A 15,281-nucleotide genomic window follows, 5' to 3' on the forward strand; every position below is an offset into this window, starting at 1 on the left:
GAATTTCAAGATGCACAAACAGAGAAAGGGAAAGAAGCAAGTTAGTGAAAGGAAGGAAGGAAGGATCAAAAGACGATTGATACCATGTTAGAATTGTTAGATAGTTTTGATGAGTTGAATCTCTAACTCATTCTCATTATTCATAGATTCGAAACTTAAACATTACATAGTAGTATAAAAAACTATATATTAAGTTGACTGAAGTTACTTGGATTCTAACAAACTCTATCTATGAGAACCACTTCTAACTAACTCTAATCACCTTTATAATAATAAAGAATTTAGCCTAATACACCACTTAAACTAATACTTGTAATAACAAATGAATAGAGAATAACACATAAACAAAGATTATGATGCTAATTCTAACCTAAGTTCAAAACTAAAAAAAGTAACTGTTTATAAACTAATTATGTAATTTTAAACTAACTATCTAGCCAAAAAAAATACTACTCCCTCCGTCTCAAAATATAAGAGAAGAAAAAAACATTTTTCTTGTCCCAAAATATAAGAGAAAAAAATCATCTTTCATTTATTTCAAAGCAAAATTAAATGCAAATTGCATTTAACTTACATTCTCTCATCATTTCTATAACCAATAACCAATTAGAATTTTTTTTACATATTTCAAAACACTTTATTTCAAGAAAACCATAAATAAAATGATTTTGTTTTTATTTTTCTTAATAAACGTAATTTTATTTTTTTTTTCTCTTATAATTTGACACGGAGGAAGTAGTATATAATGTCAAGGCTATGCAAACATTATACTTCAAACATTTTTTTTAAAATTGTGACTGAAAAACCTTTTAGTTCAAAAAAATATATATATACGTAGTACTTGTAATTGTTGAGATGCTTATTAATGATGTAAGTCATGAGTCATAATCTCCTAGTCAAGCAGCGTCAGTGGGTCAACACAAACACGTTTCTGTTTTGTTTTTTAGCAGGGATCTATGTTTCTTTCTTTTCTCTCTCCCAAACTAATCAACATACACCATACATAATTCACCTCCTTCTTCTTCTTCTTCTTCTTCTTCTTCTTCTCAAATCTCACTTCCTCATAAAATTAACCCCAAAAAAACATAACAAACCTTTCCTTCAACAACAATATTACTAACCCTTCTGTGTCTGTTTCTGTTTCATGGGCTGTTGCTGGAATTAATTGGGAACCAATCCATAGATGAGCAGCAGCCACCACAGCCGTAGGGACAAATCCCATACCTTTCTTCACAGTTTTCTCAAACACTTCAAATTCGGTTCCACTACAGGTACTACTTAATCCATAACACAACACTCAGTTTTTATGTTTGATGAATTGAATTGTCTGATAAAATAAAAGTATGTTTTGATCTTAATTGCTTCTGTTTTTTGTGTTTAATTAGAAGAAAACAATGAAGCTGAGATACAAAGAATGGCTTCACGAGAACAGAAGATATTTTCATATGAAACCCTTGTTTCTGCCACCAAAAATTTTAGTGCTAAGTTAGGTGAAGGAGGTTTTGGACCTGTCTACAAGGTATGCTTTTTAATGCTTCTCTTTTGTAGTTGTTTCTTTTGTCCGGGTAGCGGCGCAGTTTGTTGTTTGTTTCTCCGCTATATCTGTATAATCTTTATTATAATAATTCTTGATTCTTGATTGTTATTGTGATTACAGGGGAAATTGAGTGATGGTAGAGAAATTGCTGTGAAGAAATTATCACAGACATCAAATCAAGGGAAGAAGGAGTTCATGAATGAGGCAAAGTTGTTAGCTCGTGTGCAACATAGGAATGTGGTGGATTTGTTGGGTTATTGTGTTCATGGCACAGAGAAGCTACTTGTTTATGAGTATCTTCCTCATGAAAGCCTTGACAAGTTTCTATTCAGTAAGTGCTTTTATTTTTAAGCACTTTTTTTATGTTTCACTTTCACACATAAAATTATGTTATTATGGACAAATAGAATAGAAGCCACCCTTAATAATTAACAAGTTTCTTCTAATTAGATAGTTTTAAGCACTGAATTGATGATAGTTATTTCTAAGAAGGTGTGATATTAATTCAAATTTTAATTATCTGAAACTCAATTAAGATATATGTCATTTTGTCCTTGAAATGGAGGGTGTGTGAATGAGTCTTACACCTAATTTTGTTTTGCTCCAGCTAACCAACCAACCACCTTTACTTTTCTTTAAAACATTAAATAATGTTTGTTTGTACTGACGGTGGAATTCTAAGACATGTAATTCTAACTATGAAAGTGACTGCACTATTGACCATGACTTTACCACATATATAATTAATAAAAAATTATTCAATCACATTTTGCTGGATCAAATACCTCATCTCATCCATCATACAAAAACCTAGTATGACGTCTTCTGTTGCCAACAAGTCAGCAACCATCCCAAGTCCCAACCATTTTCTCTATTAAAATCAATACTGGTGTCGCTGTGTCAGTGTCAGTATTATGCACAATATCCGTGTTTGTGTCTTTGATTCATAACAAGTAAATGATTTTGATGAATGCAGAACCTGATAAGAGAGAGCAGCTTGATTGGCAACGTAGGTTTGGAATAATCACTGGCGTGGCAAAGGGATTACTCTATCTCCACGAAGATGCGCACCAATGCATAATTCACCGTGACATCAAGGCCAGTAACGTATTGCTTGCTGACAAATGGACGCCCAAGATTGCTGATTTTGGTATGGCACGTCTCTTCCCCGAAGATCAAAGTCAAGTCAATACACGTGTGGCTGGAACAAAGTATGTAATCTATACATTTTTCAGTAATATTATTGTATGCATTGCTAAAGTCCTAATTCAGATATTTAAAACTAAAAATATTTTAGAATTATGCAGTGGATATATGGCGCCGGAATATATGATGCACGGAAGACTCTCCGTCAAGGCGGACGTGTTTAGCTATGGAGTTTTGGTATTAGAGTTGATCACTGGCCAAAGAAACTCTTCCTTTAATTTGGATGTCGAGGAGCAGAATCTTTTCGATTGGGTATGATTCTTACATCTTTTTTACATCATGCATATTATCATATTATCAGAGCCGTCTTAAATTTTCAGAGATCTTATAGACATTTTGTACAGACGACCCTGCATATCATTAAAAATCAAATGACTCGGAATGTAATATAATACCTATCATTTTTTCGATATCTACAGGCTTACAAGATGTACAAGAAAGGAAAATGCTTAGAAATTGTAGATACTACATTAGTATCTACAGCTATAACCGAGCAAGTAGCTATGTGTATTCAACTAGCTCTTCTATGCATCCAAGGAGATCCACAACTTCGTCCAACAATGAGACGCGTTGTGGTGATGCTTTCAAGGAAATCACCACATACCCACATGGAAGAACCAACAAGACCAGGTATACCAGGTAGCAGATATAGAAGACCTCCGAGAAACTCTGGTTTATCTTCCACAATTGGTAGTACCTCTGGTGGTGTTTCGTATTCTCAGTCTTCTGATTCAAGTAAAAACGGTACTCCCTCCGGTCTTATTTATAAGCAAAAGTTTTCAAGAAAATCTGACCTTAAGTATAAGCAAATGTCAACAAATCGAGGTGCATTAAATGCATCTATTCCAAAATTACCCTTGCATTAATTATTTAATAGTGTTAGTGTATGACAATTTAATTGGGGTATACTAATAATTATGTTATCTCGCTTACAATTAAATACACTTAACTGTCTTTCTTAATTAAACGTGAGATTTATCTATTTTTACTTATAAATCAGGTAGGAGTAGTACTAGCACGCTTTCAAGAACTGTCACTGGTACAAGTTCAGCTACTGCTGAGTTAGATACAAGAGGGAAACGTCCAATGAAGGATTAGGCTCACTCATTTTGTTTTGATATGTGATTGTGTTATTTTTTTTTAGTAATGTAATTTGTAAGTAGGTGATTTGAAGTTTTGAACTGATTAGAATGTAGATATTAGTAGTAAGAATTTAAGGTGGTTAGATTAGGAATAGTAAGAATTTAAGGTGGTTAGATTAGGAATCACCAGGTTAATGTGTATTCTTATTCTTTTAGTATTTTTAAGATAGAAATGAGATGAAATTCATTTAATCTCATCTGGATCATCTTATTTTCCTTGCCACAATAAAGTGTCAGTAAATAGTAAGTAATAAGGATAACTGGATAAGTGAGTTGCCAAAATGACACCAAAATCTGTTTGGTTTAGAAAACAAGATAACTAATGTAAATTGTCTCAAATGCTAAGGTCAAATGCAAAGTTATATATCACAAACATTCTGAGTCAAACTACACTACAACAATATGTGAAAAACTATTTCTACTCAAAGCTTTTAAGAAAAGTCTATTTCTATTCAAAACTTATGTGTCATCAATTTTATCCAAAGTTGAGTTCATTTAAAGTTGATGTAAGACCGACTATAAATATTGAAAAAATATTAAGTTTCATGTTAGTTAGAAATAGAGTTTTAAAAGAGTTTATATAGAGTGATATCTCTCATCTTACAAATCGATTTTATAAGAATCAGTTAAGCTACAACTGTAATGACCAATGAAGTTTGAACACGATATGCTCATATGAGCGTTATGCAACACACAATATTTGGAGGAAACATGACCTTAAAAAGTTTCTATTGATTGAAAATTTATTCTTAAAGTTCTTCAAAGATTTAGCTTCAATCAAACATTTTGATCTTGGATTCTTATTATTCTTCAATTTTTCAGGCTCTTTTTTTTTTTGTGTTAATGAAAGGAATGTACATTTTTCTCTTGCAAAGAGGTGTTAGACAAGGTGATCCATTGCCCCATCTTTTTTTTTAATTTACTAAAGACGTGATCAGTAAATACATTACAAAATGGTCAATGATGAAAAGTTGACTCTAAGTGATAGGAATAGAAGTATCCAAGTCCCTTAACATATGTTATATGCACGTGATGTCATGATCTTTTGCAAGGCTACTACAATGGGGTAAGAAATCTCTTTGACTTGTTCATCAAGTATGGTACAATCTCACGTTAGCTTATTAGTCAAGCTAAATCCACTTTCTTTGGGGGATCCTTCAACCATAATAGATCAAATAAATTTGTTGAGATGTTTAGTTTCAAAGATAGTATTGGGGGGATTCCCATTTTTAATGCCAAACCTAAAGTCAAATATTTTCAACTTATTGTTTATTTAACAAAAAATTCATTGTATTTGCAATATATCAAAACTTTTTGTTTATTTAACAAAAAAAATTCAAATACTTCTTCAATAAGTATGAAATGGCCTGCAACATGCTGGATTTTCTGTGTATCTGCAAAGTACTCCGATGCCAAAGTAAGAAAGAGAGTAAAGGAGCGCAAGTACCAGAGAATAAGAGTGATGAATAATGAATATCTGACCCTCTAGTGAAAGAGTGTATTTATAGCCCCCAGCGTTGGGCCAAGATTCACTATTTTGGGTTGGATTATTGGGGGCCCAAAAATTGAAAACTGCGAGGATCATACGTGGTAGGGCAGAGTCAGCGAATGACTCACGTCATGGATGATCCGACCGTAGGATTCGAAGGTGGATGACCAAATTTCCCGTCAGTGTGTTGACCACGTGCTCCTCGTGAGGCACGTGGGGCAAATGCTCCAATGGTCATGAAAGGGTGCGCGCTCGGTTGGGCTTGGACCCTGAATTGGGGCTGCCCGTTTGTGGGCCTGCTCAGCCCAGACCAGAACAGTTAATAAACAAAATCATGTTGCACAAACAATTCTAAAATGGAACCAAATGACAAATAAACCGAACTAAAAATGAAAAGTGAAATTTGCTAAAAGCAAGTTTAGAATTTTTCATTAAAAAATTCCAAAAAAAAAAATAAGAATTGTTCGATTTTTAAACAAATGATTGGTTTGTGTAAAACTGTCTTCTAAACATTTGATACAGTTTGGAATTCTGCATATTTTGGAATTACAAATTAGTATATCAAATCAATAATTTTGATTTGTTTTTGTGTAAATTAAGATAGTTTAATTTAGTTCAAATGACCTTTTAATATAGTTTGGTTCAGTTTTTTTTTTTTTTAGTGAAATTTTTCATGAGTAATCCTAAGATATCATATGGCATCTGTATATTGAATGCAATTTTGCAAAGATTTATGCATATTAGTGTTTTATTGACAACATTCAACTTGAAACCAATAGAAACCAGCAACAATTCACGTATTCTTCCACCCTGCCACTTTTAGAATTAAATTACACATTTGAGGTTGCCTTGTCTTGGGAGTGGCAAACATGAAGAAGGTCCTTTTATTAATCAATTCGAGAATCTCCAACATAAAAACATTCTTGGCTTGTTTCAACAAATATTCCTTACTTCAATAATAAACAAACGAGAAACTTATGAAAGAATACTCTTTCAAAAATATTTGTATGTACTGTTTAACCTAAAAACTCATTCCTAGACTTCTTTGATGCAAATGTTCACACAACACCTATTGACATTGTTATTACATGATCAAACATTGTACATGTGTCACATCTTAGTTGCACCAAACAACAAATATTTCATGGTACTATGGTGGTTAATAGGTTGATAATACTGTGAAATGGGAAATAAACAAGTTCTTGAAGACAAAGGAAATAGGAAAAAGAAACACTGCTCAAGAGATAAGGGTTGTTCATGTTCTAGTGTGGTCTCTCCTAAGGAAAAATCAGGTTGGAGATGCAAAGAAAAATTGGTGGAATATTTTTGTAGTTGTTGTTTCTTATGTGTTTGTTGTCCACTGGCCACTGTCTGTTGTTGCCTCATGCTACCTTGCAGAGTCTTTCATAAAGCATTGCGGTGGGCTTGTTTTAGATCAAAGAATAGGATTTTTGCAGATTACTCTTCCTTTTCTGATATTGATCAAGATGTTGCACTTGCTAAGGTTAAGCCAAACTAGTAGTGTTATAAGATAACATTAGAAAAACAAATTCCATGATTAATTAAGGTTGTATTTTTAGTCATTAAATTAAGGTTTTATACTTTGTTGTTTTTGTTGTTATAAATCTACCACGATCGGATCAAGATATAAAACTGACGCCTTAGATCAACTCGGCCATCTTGATTTTTAATTCTTTTATCTATTAATTTATTTAGTCAACTTATAATCAATTAACTAACTTAGGCCTACGTGTGCTCCACTGGTTTACCTTCTATATATGCATTGCAGATAGGGATGTGCATGATAGTAATCTGTAGACATTCTTGATCTGGAAAAAAGTATAATTTGTTGGGACTATATATTAGGCATTCCTCTTTTCAATTGTTCTTGTCATGAAGCTCAATTTTGCTAGAGCTCACATGGCCTGCAGCATGAAAACTCTTATCTTGAATCCAGTGGCCATTATTGTCACATCACATGGTGTAAAATTTTCATTGGAGAATTATCTCTAGAAATCCAAAAAGCCCGTCTACATCTTGAGGAAAAAGAAATAGAAAGAGTGATATATTAAATGTAATATATTGATGAGGACAAAAAGAGGAAAATAGAAAGAGATGAAATGTTGAATGAGTAGTGAAGAGTTATGATAGAGGAAATATAATCAACTATTTTAATTTGAGTTTTTATTTTAAGAAATAAGTTAGAGGACACCTCACTCCGGGACTTTTATTTTAAACTGTTTGTTTATTTAAAAGTTAAAAAAAAAAAAAAAAAAACTATTCCATGTGAAGTAAGGTAAAAAATAAAGAGCATGGTGAAATAAATCAATTGTAAAATATTGAAAGAGATTTCTTGCTAGACACATCAATTGATGGCTAATCTTGGTTTGTTTTATAAGTCTTATAGTTATTTAATTATGTTCATGAAGATATTCAAAGAGATTTCTTGCTAGACAAGTTGGGTACCCCAAAACGGGTGCAGTTACCGTGCATAGATAAAAATCTATGCACCATGCATAGATTATTATTGACCCTTAGATCATTGGATCAAATTCTAGACATCAATTGTTATTACTCAATACTCAATACTCACCACTCAATACTCGAATACTGGATTAAAAACATGATTCAATGGCTTATGTAGGCTTATGCATGGTGCATAAGTAAAATCCTTATGCATATTAACCAAAGCCCCCCAAAACATAGAGTTTGTACCTAAGGGGTTTTGGTTTGGTCCCCCTTGTGTTCCTTGTAATTCTCTTTTTTTATTTATAATATCTTCTTTTCAGATAAAAAAAAAATCAATTGTAAAATAGATGATACGACATAGTCTTTTAATTTTTAACTTAACCAAGATATCATTTTGAGCATAAAAATATAGCAATGTTAACATTTTGAGAGTGTGTTTTACTATCCATGTCATTCCATCATATTAGAGGATTCTAATTTATTCTCAGATTCGGAAAGATCTAAACTTTTAGTGACAATAGGCATGACGAAGGACACTTTGATGGTTACTATTGTTTGCTTGTTTGTGACGATGAATAGTGTAATTATAAAGTCTCGAATTATCAAATTAGTAAAGGTGAGGAGTGGAAGGTTTATGATTTAAAATAACGTGTACTTAGGTTTAAATTATTAGTAAAGGTGAGGAGTGGAAGGTTTATGATTTAAAATAACGTGTTCTTCGGTTTAAATTATTCGTTAAACTTTATAGCAGGGTTTTAAGGTTTTGAGGTCTTAGAATCACCTTAATTAGACACAATTGTCTTAAAGGAGTGTGGTTAGAGAATCTTGCAAATTTCACCGGTTGACATTCTTTAGGGTCCAACTGTTCTAATCTAGTGTGCCTCTAAGGTGTGTTTATCTCTTTGTCTATTATACTTCCTAAAACTTAGATGACCCAGTTTTTAGAAGATTGGGCATTATCCTTTTGTGGATCAGTTTGACCCTAAGTTTTAGTTGGTTGGGTCATGTTATGGCTTCGTACCAACACGACACCAATTGATGAGCTAGGACAAAGTCACATTCCTTTAAAAGTTGGGTGTAGAGGTTAGTGGTTTTAATGTTTGATTGGATATCGAGTTAGCAATACTTAAAAAAAACATATTTTACAACGGTTGTTAAAGAAATACCATTACGGTTGTAAGTTGGATGTTATTGTAAGTGTGTAGTTTACAACTATGACTTATTGACCGTTGTAGTAAATTGGACAGCCCGCTATGTATAACAACGACTATCTTAAAGAATCATTGTGATATGATAAAATTTGTGATATTATTTATTTTTTTAATATATATTTTTTTAATTTACAAAATCCCAAAATTTTAACTTGAATTTTTCTGAATCGTATCAGACCAGAAACAAAAGGGTTAATAGTAATTCACCCCCTATAATGTTAGCGAATTTTGCTTTTCCCCCTCCCTACTTTTTGGCAACGGTTTTTTCAAAAAAACCGTTGCCAAAACCTGCCTTTGGCAACGGTGGGGGTAAACCGAAACACGCTCATATTACAGGGGGTAAAATACTATTAACTCGAAACAAAAACACACACATTTGTGAATTAAATTAGACCAAAAATTATATTACATCAATGACAAAATTCCATTAAAAATGAAAAATTGCATATTATATCAAAACCAAAATGACACAAAACAACCAACAATGTACACATCATTACATTAAATAATCGTATCTTGGTGTCTTGTCTCTTAGTGTCTTGACTTTAAACACCTATAATTTTAAATAATAATATTTGTTAGTAAATAGCCTTAAAAATTATAATTTACAATGAATTATGAAAAAATAATATAAAATACTAGTTTATTTTTCCATATGTTTTCTTGATGATCGTTACGAATAGCATGCGCACCATCTCTATCAACTTCTTCCTATGAAGTAGGCACTTGTGTAGCGTAAGAAAGAGTGGAAGAAATATCAAATTTTTCATCATTATAAGGAATGTATTTTTCTTGGAGAACAATTGACTATTTCCTCGATAAATCCGAAGGGTCTGTCACATAAAAAACTTATTTTGCTTGAGTAGCCATGATGAATGGTTTTATCACGTAAGTTGTCTTGCCAAAGTCAACCCGTGTGAATCCTAATTCATGAATTTGTACACCACTGTTATTGGAAACCCACTTCATTTAAATAAAGACACTTCGAAAATAACAAAATTAATCTTCAAAATCTCCTCAATGACACCATAGAATGCGCTAGTTGTCAAAATTGAATTCTTATCTTTCGAACTAGAGAAATACATGGACTCGGTCTCAACCATATAACTCTACTACTTTGCATTGTACTATGATCATTTTTTTTGTATAAAAGGAGAAATTAAAAATATCATATGTCGTCCGAGTTATCACATTAAATTTGGGCATGTACGACAACTATTTTCTTGTTCTTGACTTTTAACACATTTTATAATACATTTGAGTAAAAAGTCAAGACAAATACTTATCAGAAAAGTTAATCTAGGGAGACAAATACGTGCTTTATTTTTTTCACCTTTCGTTAAGTGTGTAACTATCATTAAATTGTATCAGAATTCACATATATTTGTATGTCATCTTAAACAGTAACTTCTATATATGTTTTGTATATGAATGGTTGCGACAAAGGGTTACCATTGCTGTTAGAGTTGCACCAATGAATGTTGTTTAGAATAAAATGTGAAAAAAATTGTAATGGCACTCGAATCATTTTTTTTAAATTTTACAAACATATTAGCCACAAATTTATCTGCAAATTCTTTGTTTTCCTATAGCATTATTTGTGGAGTTACACGTGGGTTTTACCTGCAGATATTTTTTGTGAGTTTACTGTTTACCTGCAAATTTATCTAAAAGTTTTTTAGAGCTAAAAGTTTTTTAATAATAATATCTGATATTAATTGCATTGTAAAAAAAGTTTTTTTAGTTATCTACTAAAAAATTGCCTATTATTAAGAAATATTTGTATTTAGTTTAATTAAATAGAAAATTTTTTAGTAGATAGTTAATGTAACTTAGGGTAAAAGAATATGATTTTTTCAATAAATAAATTATTAATAATTTAATTATAAATTAAATTAATAAAACGTTTTATTTCTTAATAATCTAACTAAAACCATTACATTACAAAATACTTATTAATGTAAGAAAATCTTCTTAATATATTATTTTCTACCACTTATATTATACAATGAATTAAAAATATCCACCTGCTTTGCATGATGAAGTTTCGATATTGGATCACATAGGAAATAATGGTGTACTTTAAAAAAAATTAATTCAAACAAGATAGTAATCGTAGAAGATTTCATTCGTCTTTTTTTTATATTTACAGCCTTTGAACATATAATTTTATTCTTTTAATTGTTATTTTTGTGTAATATATCTAACTATTATTAATTTATATATATATATATACATATATATATATATATATATATATATATATATATATATATATATATATATATATATATATATATACATATATATATATATATATATATATATATATATATATATATATATATATATATATATATATATATATATATATATATATATATATATATATATATATATATATATTATGAAATGATACAAGAACAAAAAAAAATTTAACTCTTTCCAACCAGAACTTTAGATTATTTATTTTTATTTCCAATATAATAAATTAAAATAAACATTTGTTTAATTTTTAATATAAATTATCTTAAAATAATCGAGATATTATTAGTTTAGCTATTTAAAAATTACTGTAGCTATAAATATTTATTTGAAAATTACTCATAATGTATGGGTCTATACATAAAATAAATGATAATTTCTTCACCAAATTTTTATAACTTAATATAATATAATGAGTTACTCCTTATTTATTTTAAACAAATAAATAATTAGACTTGGTACAAATATATGACATATTTAAAGTATAACGTTTTTGAGAATTTAACATTAATAAAAAACTGTTTGGGTATATTCATCGCAAACATCATGAAAATTATTTAGTTGAAATAATTCTAACACAATTTCTCTTTAAAAATTAATAAAATAATTCTATACTATACAATTAATTAATATTTGGATCACAAGAACGAATTGACATATTTTTATTTATTATTTTTAGGGTTAAATATGTTTGTAGTCCCTATAAATATCCCAACTTTCGATTTTAGTCATTCTAAAATTTTTCTTCAAATAATGGTCCTTCTAAAATTTTCTGTCCTCAATTTTACTCTTTTCCTTTTATTTGCTCTAACAGAAACTGACGTGGCACGCCACGTGACATGCCACGTTACTTAAAATTAAAAGTAAAAAAACTAGTTAGATTGCGGGGGTTACAAACCTCCCTAAATCCCTACATTCTCTCATGCATTTTATCAAACACCTTATGAGCATTCTTAGTTCTGAGTGTTATCATTGTTTCTAAGCTCAACAAACTTCAAACTCGGAGAAACCAATAATGCTTATATAATCTTTCAAGCAAATTACGAATATATTATTTCTAGTGGCAAAGCAAAATAACCATAATGGTTAATCATAAAATGAATGGTTATGCATAAAAAAATCATCCCACTTCAAGACCACGTTTTTATAACTACAAAAAACCTGGTATCATTGTTTCATGCATTTTATCAAACACCTTATGAGCATTTTTAGTTCTGAGTGTTATCATTGTTTCTGAGCTCAATAAACTTCAGACTCGGAGAAACCAATAATGCTTATATAATCTTTCAAGCAAATTACGAATATATTATTTCTAGTGGCAAAGCAAAATTTCTTACAAAATAATCATAATGGTTAATCATAAAATGAATGGTTATGCATAAAAAATCATCCCACTTCATGCCCACGTTTTTATAACTACAAAAAACCTGGTAGCATAGGTATCAAATAGAAAGAAGAAGGCAAAGCAGGGGATCTTAACAAATAACTTAATAAAAAGGATTAAGCAAATTAAATATTACAAGTAAAAATAACTAAAAACAGTATGTAGATTGATCTAGCTGGACATCTTCACTTTATCACCAGATTGTAGAGCTTGAGATGCGAAAAACCTCACATCAACATATGGATCCTCGATACATGACATGGACGGATGGCACTCTCCACAATAATTGTTCAAATGTCATTTAGTTGTGAGACAATAAAAGAATGTTGCTTCCTTAGAGAGTAAACTTCTACTTCTAATTTCCATTAAATAATTATGCTTTCAACAAACAAAAGTCTGCTGACAAGTTTGAAATTCATTTTGGAGAGAAGAATTTAACAAACCATAGATCAAAGCAGCATAAAATGAATTAAATCAAGATCTCAATTATATAAAACAATCAAATATGTTGACAGAATATTTTAGCATACATGGAAAGTGCGTTAAAGATGTGATATTAAAAGGAAATTTTTCCTTAACTTTATCTTTCGGCTTAGCCTTCAACGCTTTCACCTCTACAGTTGACTTAATTTCTCTTAGGTTTTGGTTTTGCAAGTGAAATTTTGAATAAACCTTTAACCTCGGTGATCTTTCCAGAAGCTGTTCGTGCTTCTCTTCGATGAATTTTGCAATCACGTATTGGCTTGAACCTGTCTTCTCCTTTAGTAACACAATTGCATCTTTAATCACCCGCAATTCAATCAAACAAATCAGATTCAATATAAACTACAAGTTGTAACACAAAATGCAAGAATTATAAATAATTAAATGGAAATTAAATCGAACATTCGAGTAGGTAGGCTGAGAAGAAGAGCTTTGTGGTTTGGAAGCGTTCTTGGTTTTCTCTGTTTGAGCCTTTGGTTCTTCTTTCTCCGAGGCTGAAGTTTGTTGAGCTAAGAAACAATTATAACACTCATAACAAAGAATGCTCATAAGGTGTTTGATGAAATGCACGAGAGAATGTAGGTATTAAGGGAGGTTTGTAACCCCCTCAATTTAACTAGTTTTTTTTACTTCTAAATTTAAGTGATGTGGCGTGTCACATGGCGTGCCACGCCAGCTTCCGCTAGAGCAAATAGACAGCAGGGATCAAAATTAGAGACAAAAAACTTTAGGAGGACCATTCTTTAAAGAAAAATTTTAGAGGGACTAAAACTGAAAGTTGAGATATTTATAGGGACCACAAACATATTTAACCCTTATTTTTAATAGTATATTTTTTAGAGGTTAAAGGTAGTACACTGACAGTCTAAAATAATTTTACCCTATTATTCAATTGGGATTCATCAATCACCCATGTCATATAAATTTTTTAAAAATAATAGTGTGACTTGGCACTTAACATGACCGTCATTGGTTGACAATGTAAAATGTCAGTGTATATCCTATTTTCTCTATTTTTTATTCATATTTTTTAATCATTACTTTAACATAATTATTTACTATTTATAATATCATTGTGCGGCCCGCCGTCCTCTAAATAGATTTGATATATTTTTATAAACATAAAAAAAATTTACTATTGATACAATTATTGTTATAAACTGTAATAAGATATAAATATTTTTATAAACGGGAAAAAGTCAACTGATGATACAATTATTTTCATAAACAGGAATAAATTACAAATATTTTTATAAACAGAAAAAAGTCAACTGTTGATACAATTATTTAACGAGTTAATTTTTTTAAAACTTACACAAATTATTAATAAATTAGAAATGCCCAAATTATTTTATAATTTAAAAAAAAAAATAGTTAAATAAACTTTTTATGTATATTATCAATAATTATTTATAGTAGGAATAATTAACATATTTCAGTTTTTAATGGAATATGTTTTTTAATTGAACTCTTTATGGCATATTTTGTAGTATTCTCCTGATTAAATTTAAGCTGGTTCCAAAATTTCGCAAGTATTGTAATCGGCATCATAAATTAAGAAGGCACGCACGCAATAAGAAAAAACAATTACCACACTTATTTGAAATATCAAATATTCAAATCTCCTCATGTGAAGTGTGATCCTTATATAAGCAAGCATATTCTGATCGTTTTCAAAATCAAACTTTAGTGTTAATCAAAACCTAAAATAAAATACTTATCTCCTTTTATAAATAAAGTCCATGTTTTTCTATATATAGAAAACAGATAAACTTTTAGGAATCTTTAATCTTTAAAAAAAACAAAAGTTAAAGTCTATATAGGGTTGCCTCATAAAAGAAAAAAAATCTAAATAAGGTAGTACTACAACATCCCTAAGAAATTCTTAAAACAGTAATATTTTTCTTAATTATCATATTTAACACTAATTTAGTTAATAATCAATTATTTCTTATCACATGAACTATACACTAACCTCAGTTCTTTTACCGATCAACATCAAAGGAGGAATAAATAATGCTTTAGAAACCAAACACATCATAGAAAAAAAAGAAACAAATAAACTTTATTCATATATTGAAGCTAGAAACATTTC

General features: G+C 30.1%; 1 protein-coding gene across 2 annotated transcripts; it reads left to right on the forward strand.

The window, feature by feature from the left end:
- Nucleotides 1-869: 869 nt before the first annotated feature.
- LOC131602949 (cysteine-rich receptor-like protein kinase 43) lies at nucleotides 870-4,326 on the forward strand. 2 transcript variants are annotated; one of them, XM_058875177.1, is made up of 7 exons: nucleotides 872-1,271; nucleotides 1,386-1,519; nucleotides 1,658-1,868; nucleotides 2,514-2,748; nucleotides 2,845-2,995; nucleotides 3,163-3,487; nucleotides 3,744-4,326. In XM_058875177.1, the coding sequence occupies exons 1-7, from the start codon at nucleotides 1,184-1,186 to the stop codon at nucleotides 3,839-3,841; spliced, it is 1,242 nt and encodes a 413-aa protein (XP_058731160.1). In that variant the 5' UTR covers nucleotides 872-1,183; the 3' UTR covers nucleotides 3,842-4,326. The 2 variants fall into 2 exon arrangements, with proteins under 2 accessions (XP_058731159.1, XP_058731160.1); XM_058875176.1 differs by lacking the exon at nucleotides 3,744-4,326 and having other exon boundaries at nucleotides 870-1,271; nucleotides 3,163-3,709.
- The last annotated feature ends 10,955 nt before the right edge of the window (nucleotides 4,327-15,281 follow it).

Source organism: Vicia villosa, linkage group LG5 (assembly GCF_029867415.1).
Source record: "Vicia villosa cultivar HV-30 ecotype Madison, WI linkage group LG5, Vvil1.0, whole genome shotgun sequence".
In the NCBI taxonomy this organism is placed as follows: Eukaryota; Viridiplantae; Streptophyta; class Magnoliopsida; order Fabales; family Fabaceae; genus Vicia; species Vicia villosa.

Excerpts from the sequence above, each read along its gene's own strand:
- LOC131602949 (XM_058875176.1), top strand. The coding sequence starts at position 1,184 with ATGAGCAGCAGCCACCACAGCCGTAGGGACAAATCCCATACCTTTCTT. Across the intron at positions 1,520-1,657 it reads GTTTTGGACCTGTCTACAAG|GGGAAATTGAGTGATGGTAG; the intron begins GTATGCTTTTTA and ends TTGTGATTACAG. Across the intron at positions 2,996-3,162 it reads AGCAGAATCTTTTCGATTGG|GCTTACAAGATGTACAAGAA; the intron begins GTATGATTCTTA and ends CGATATCTACAG.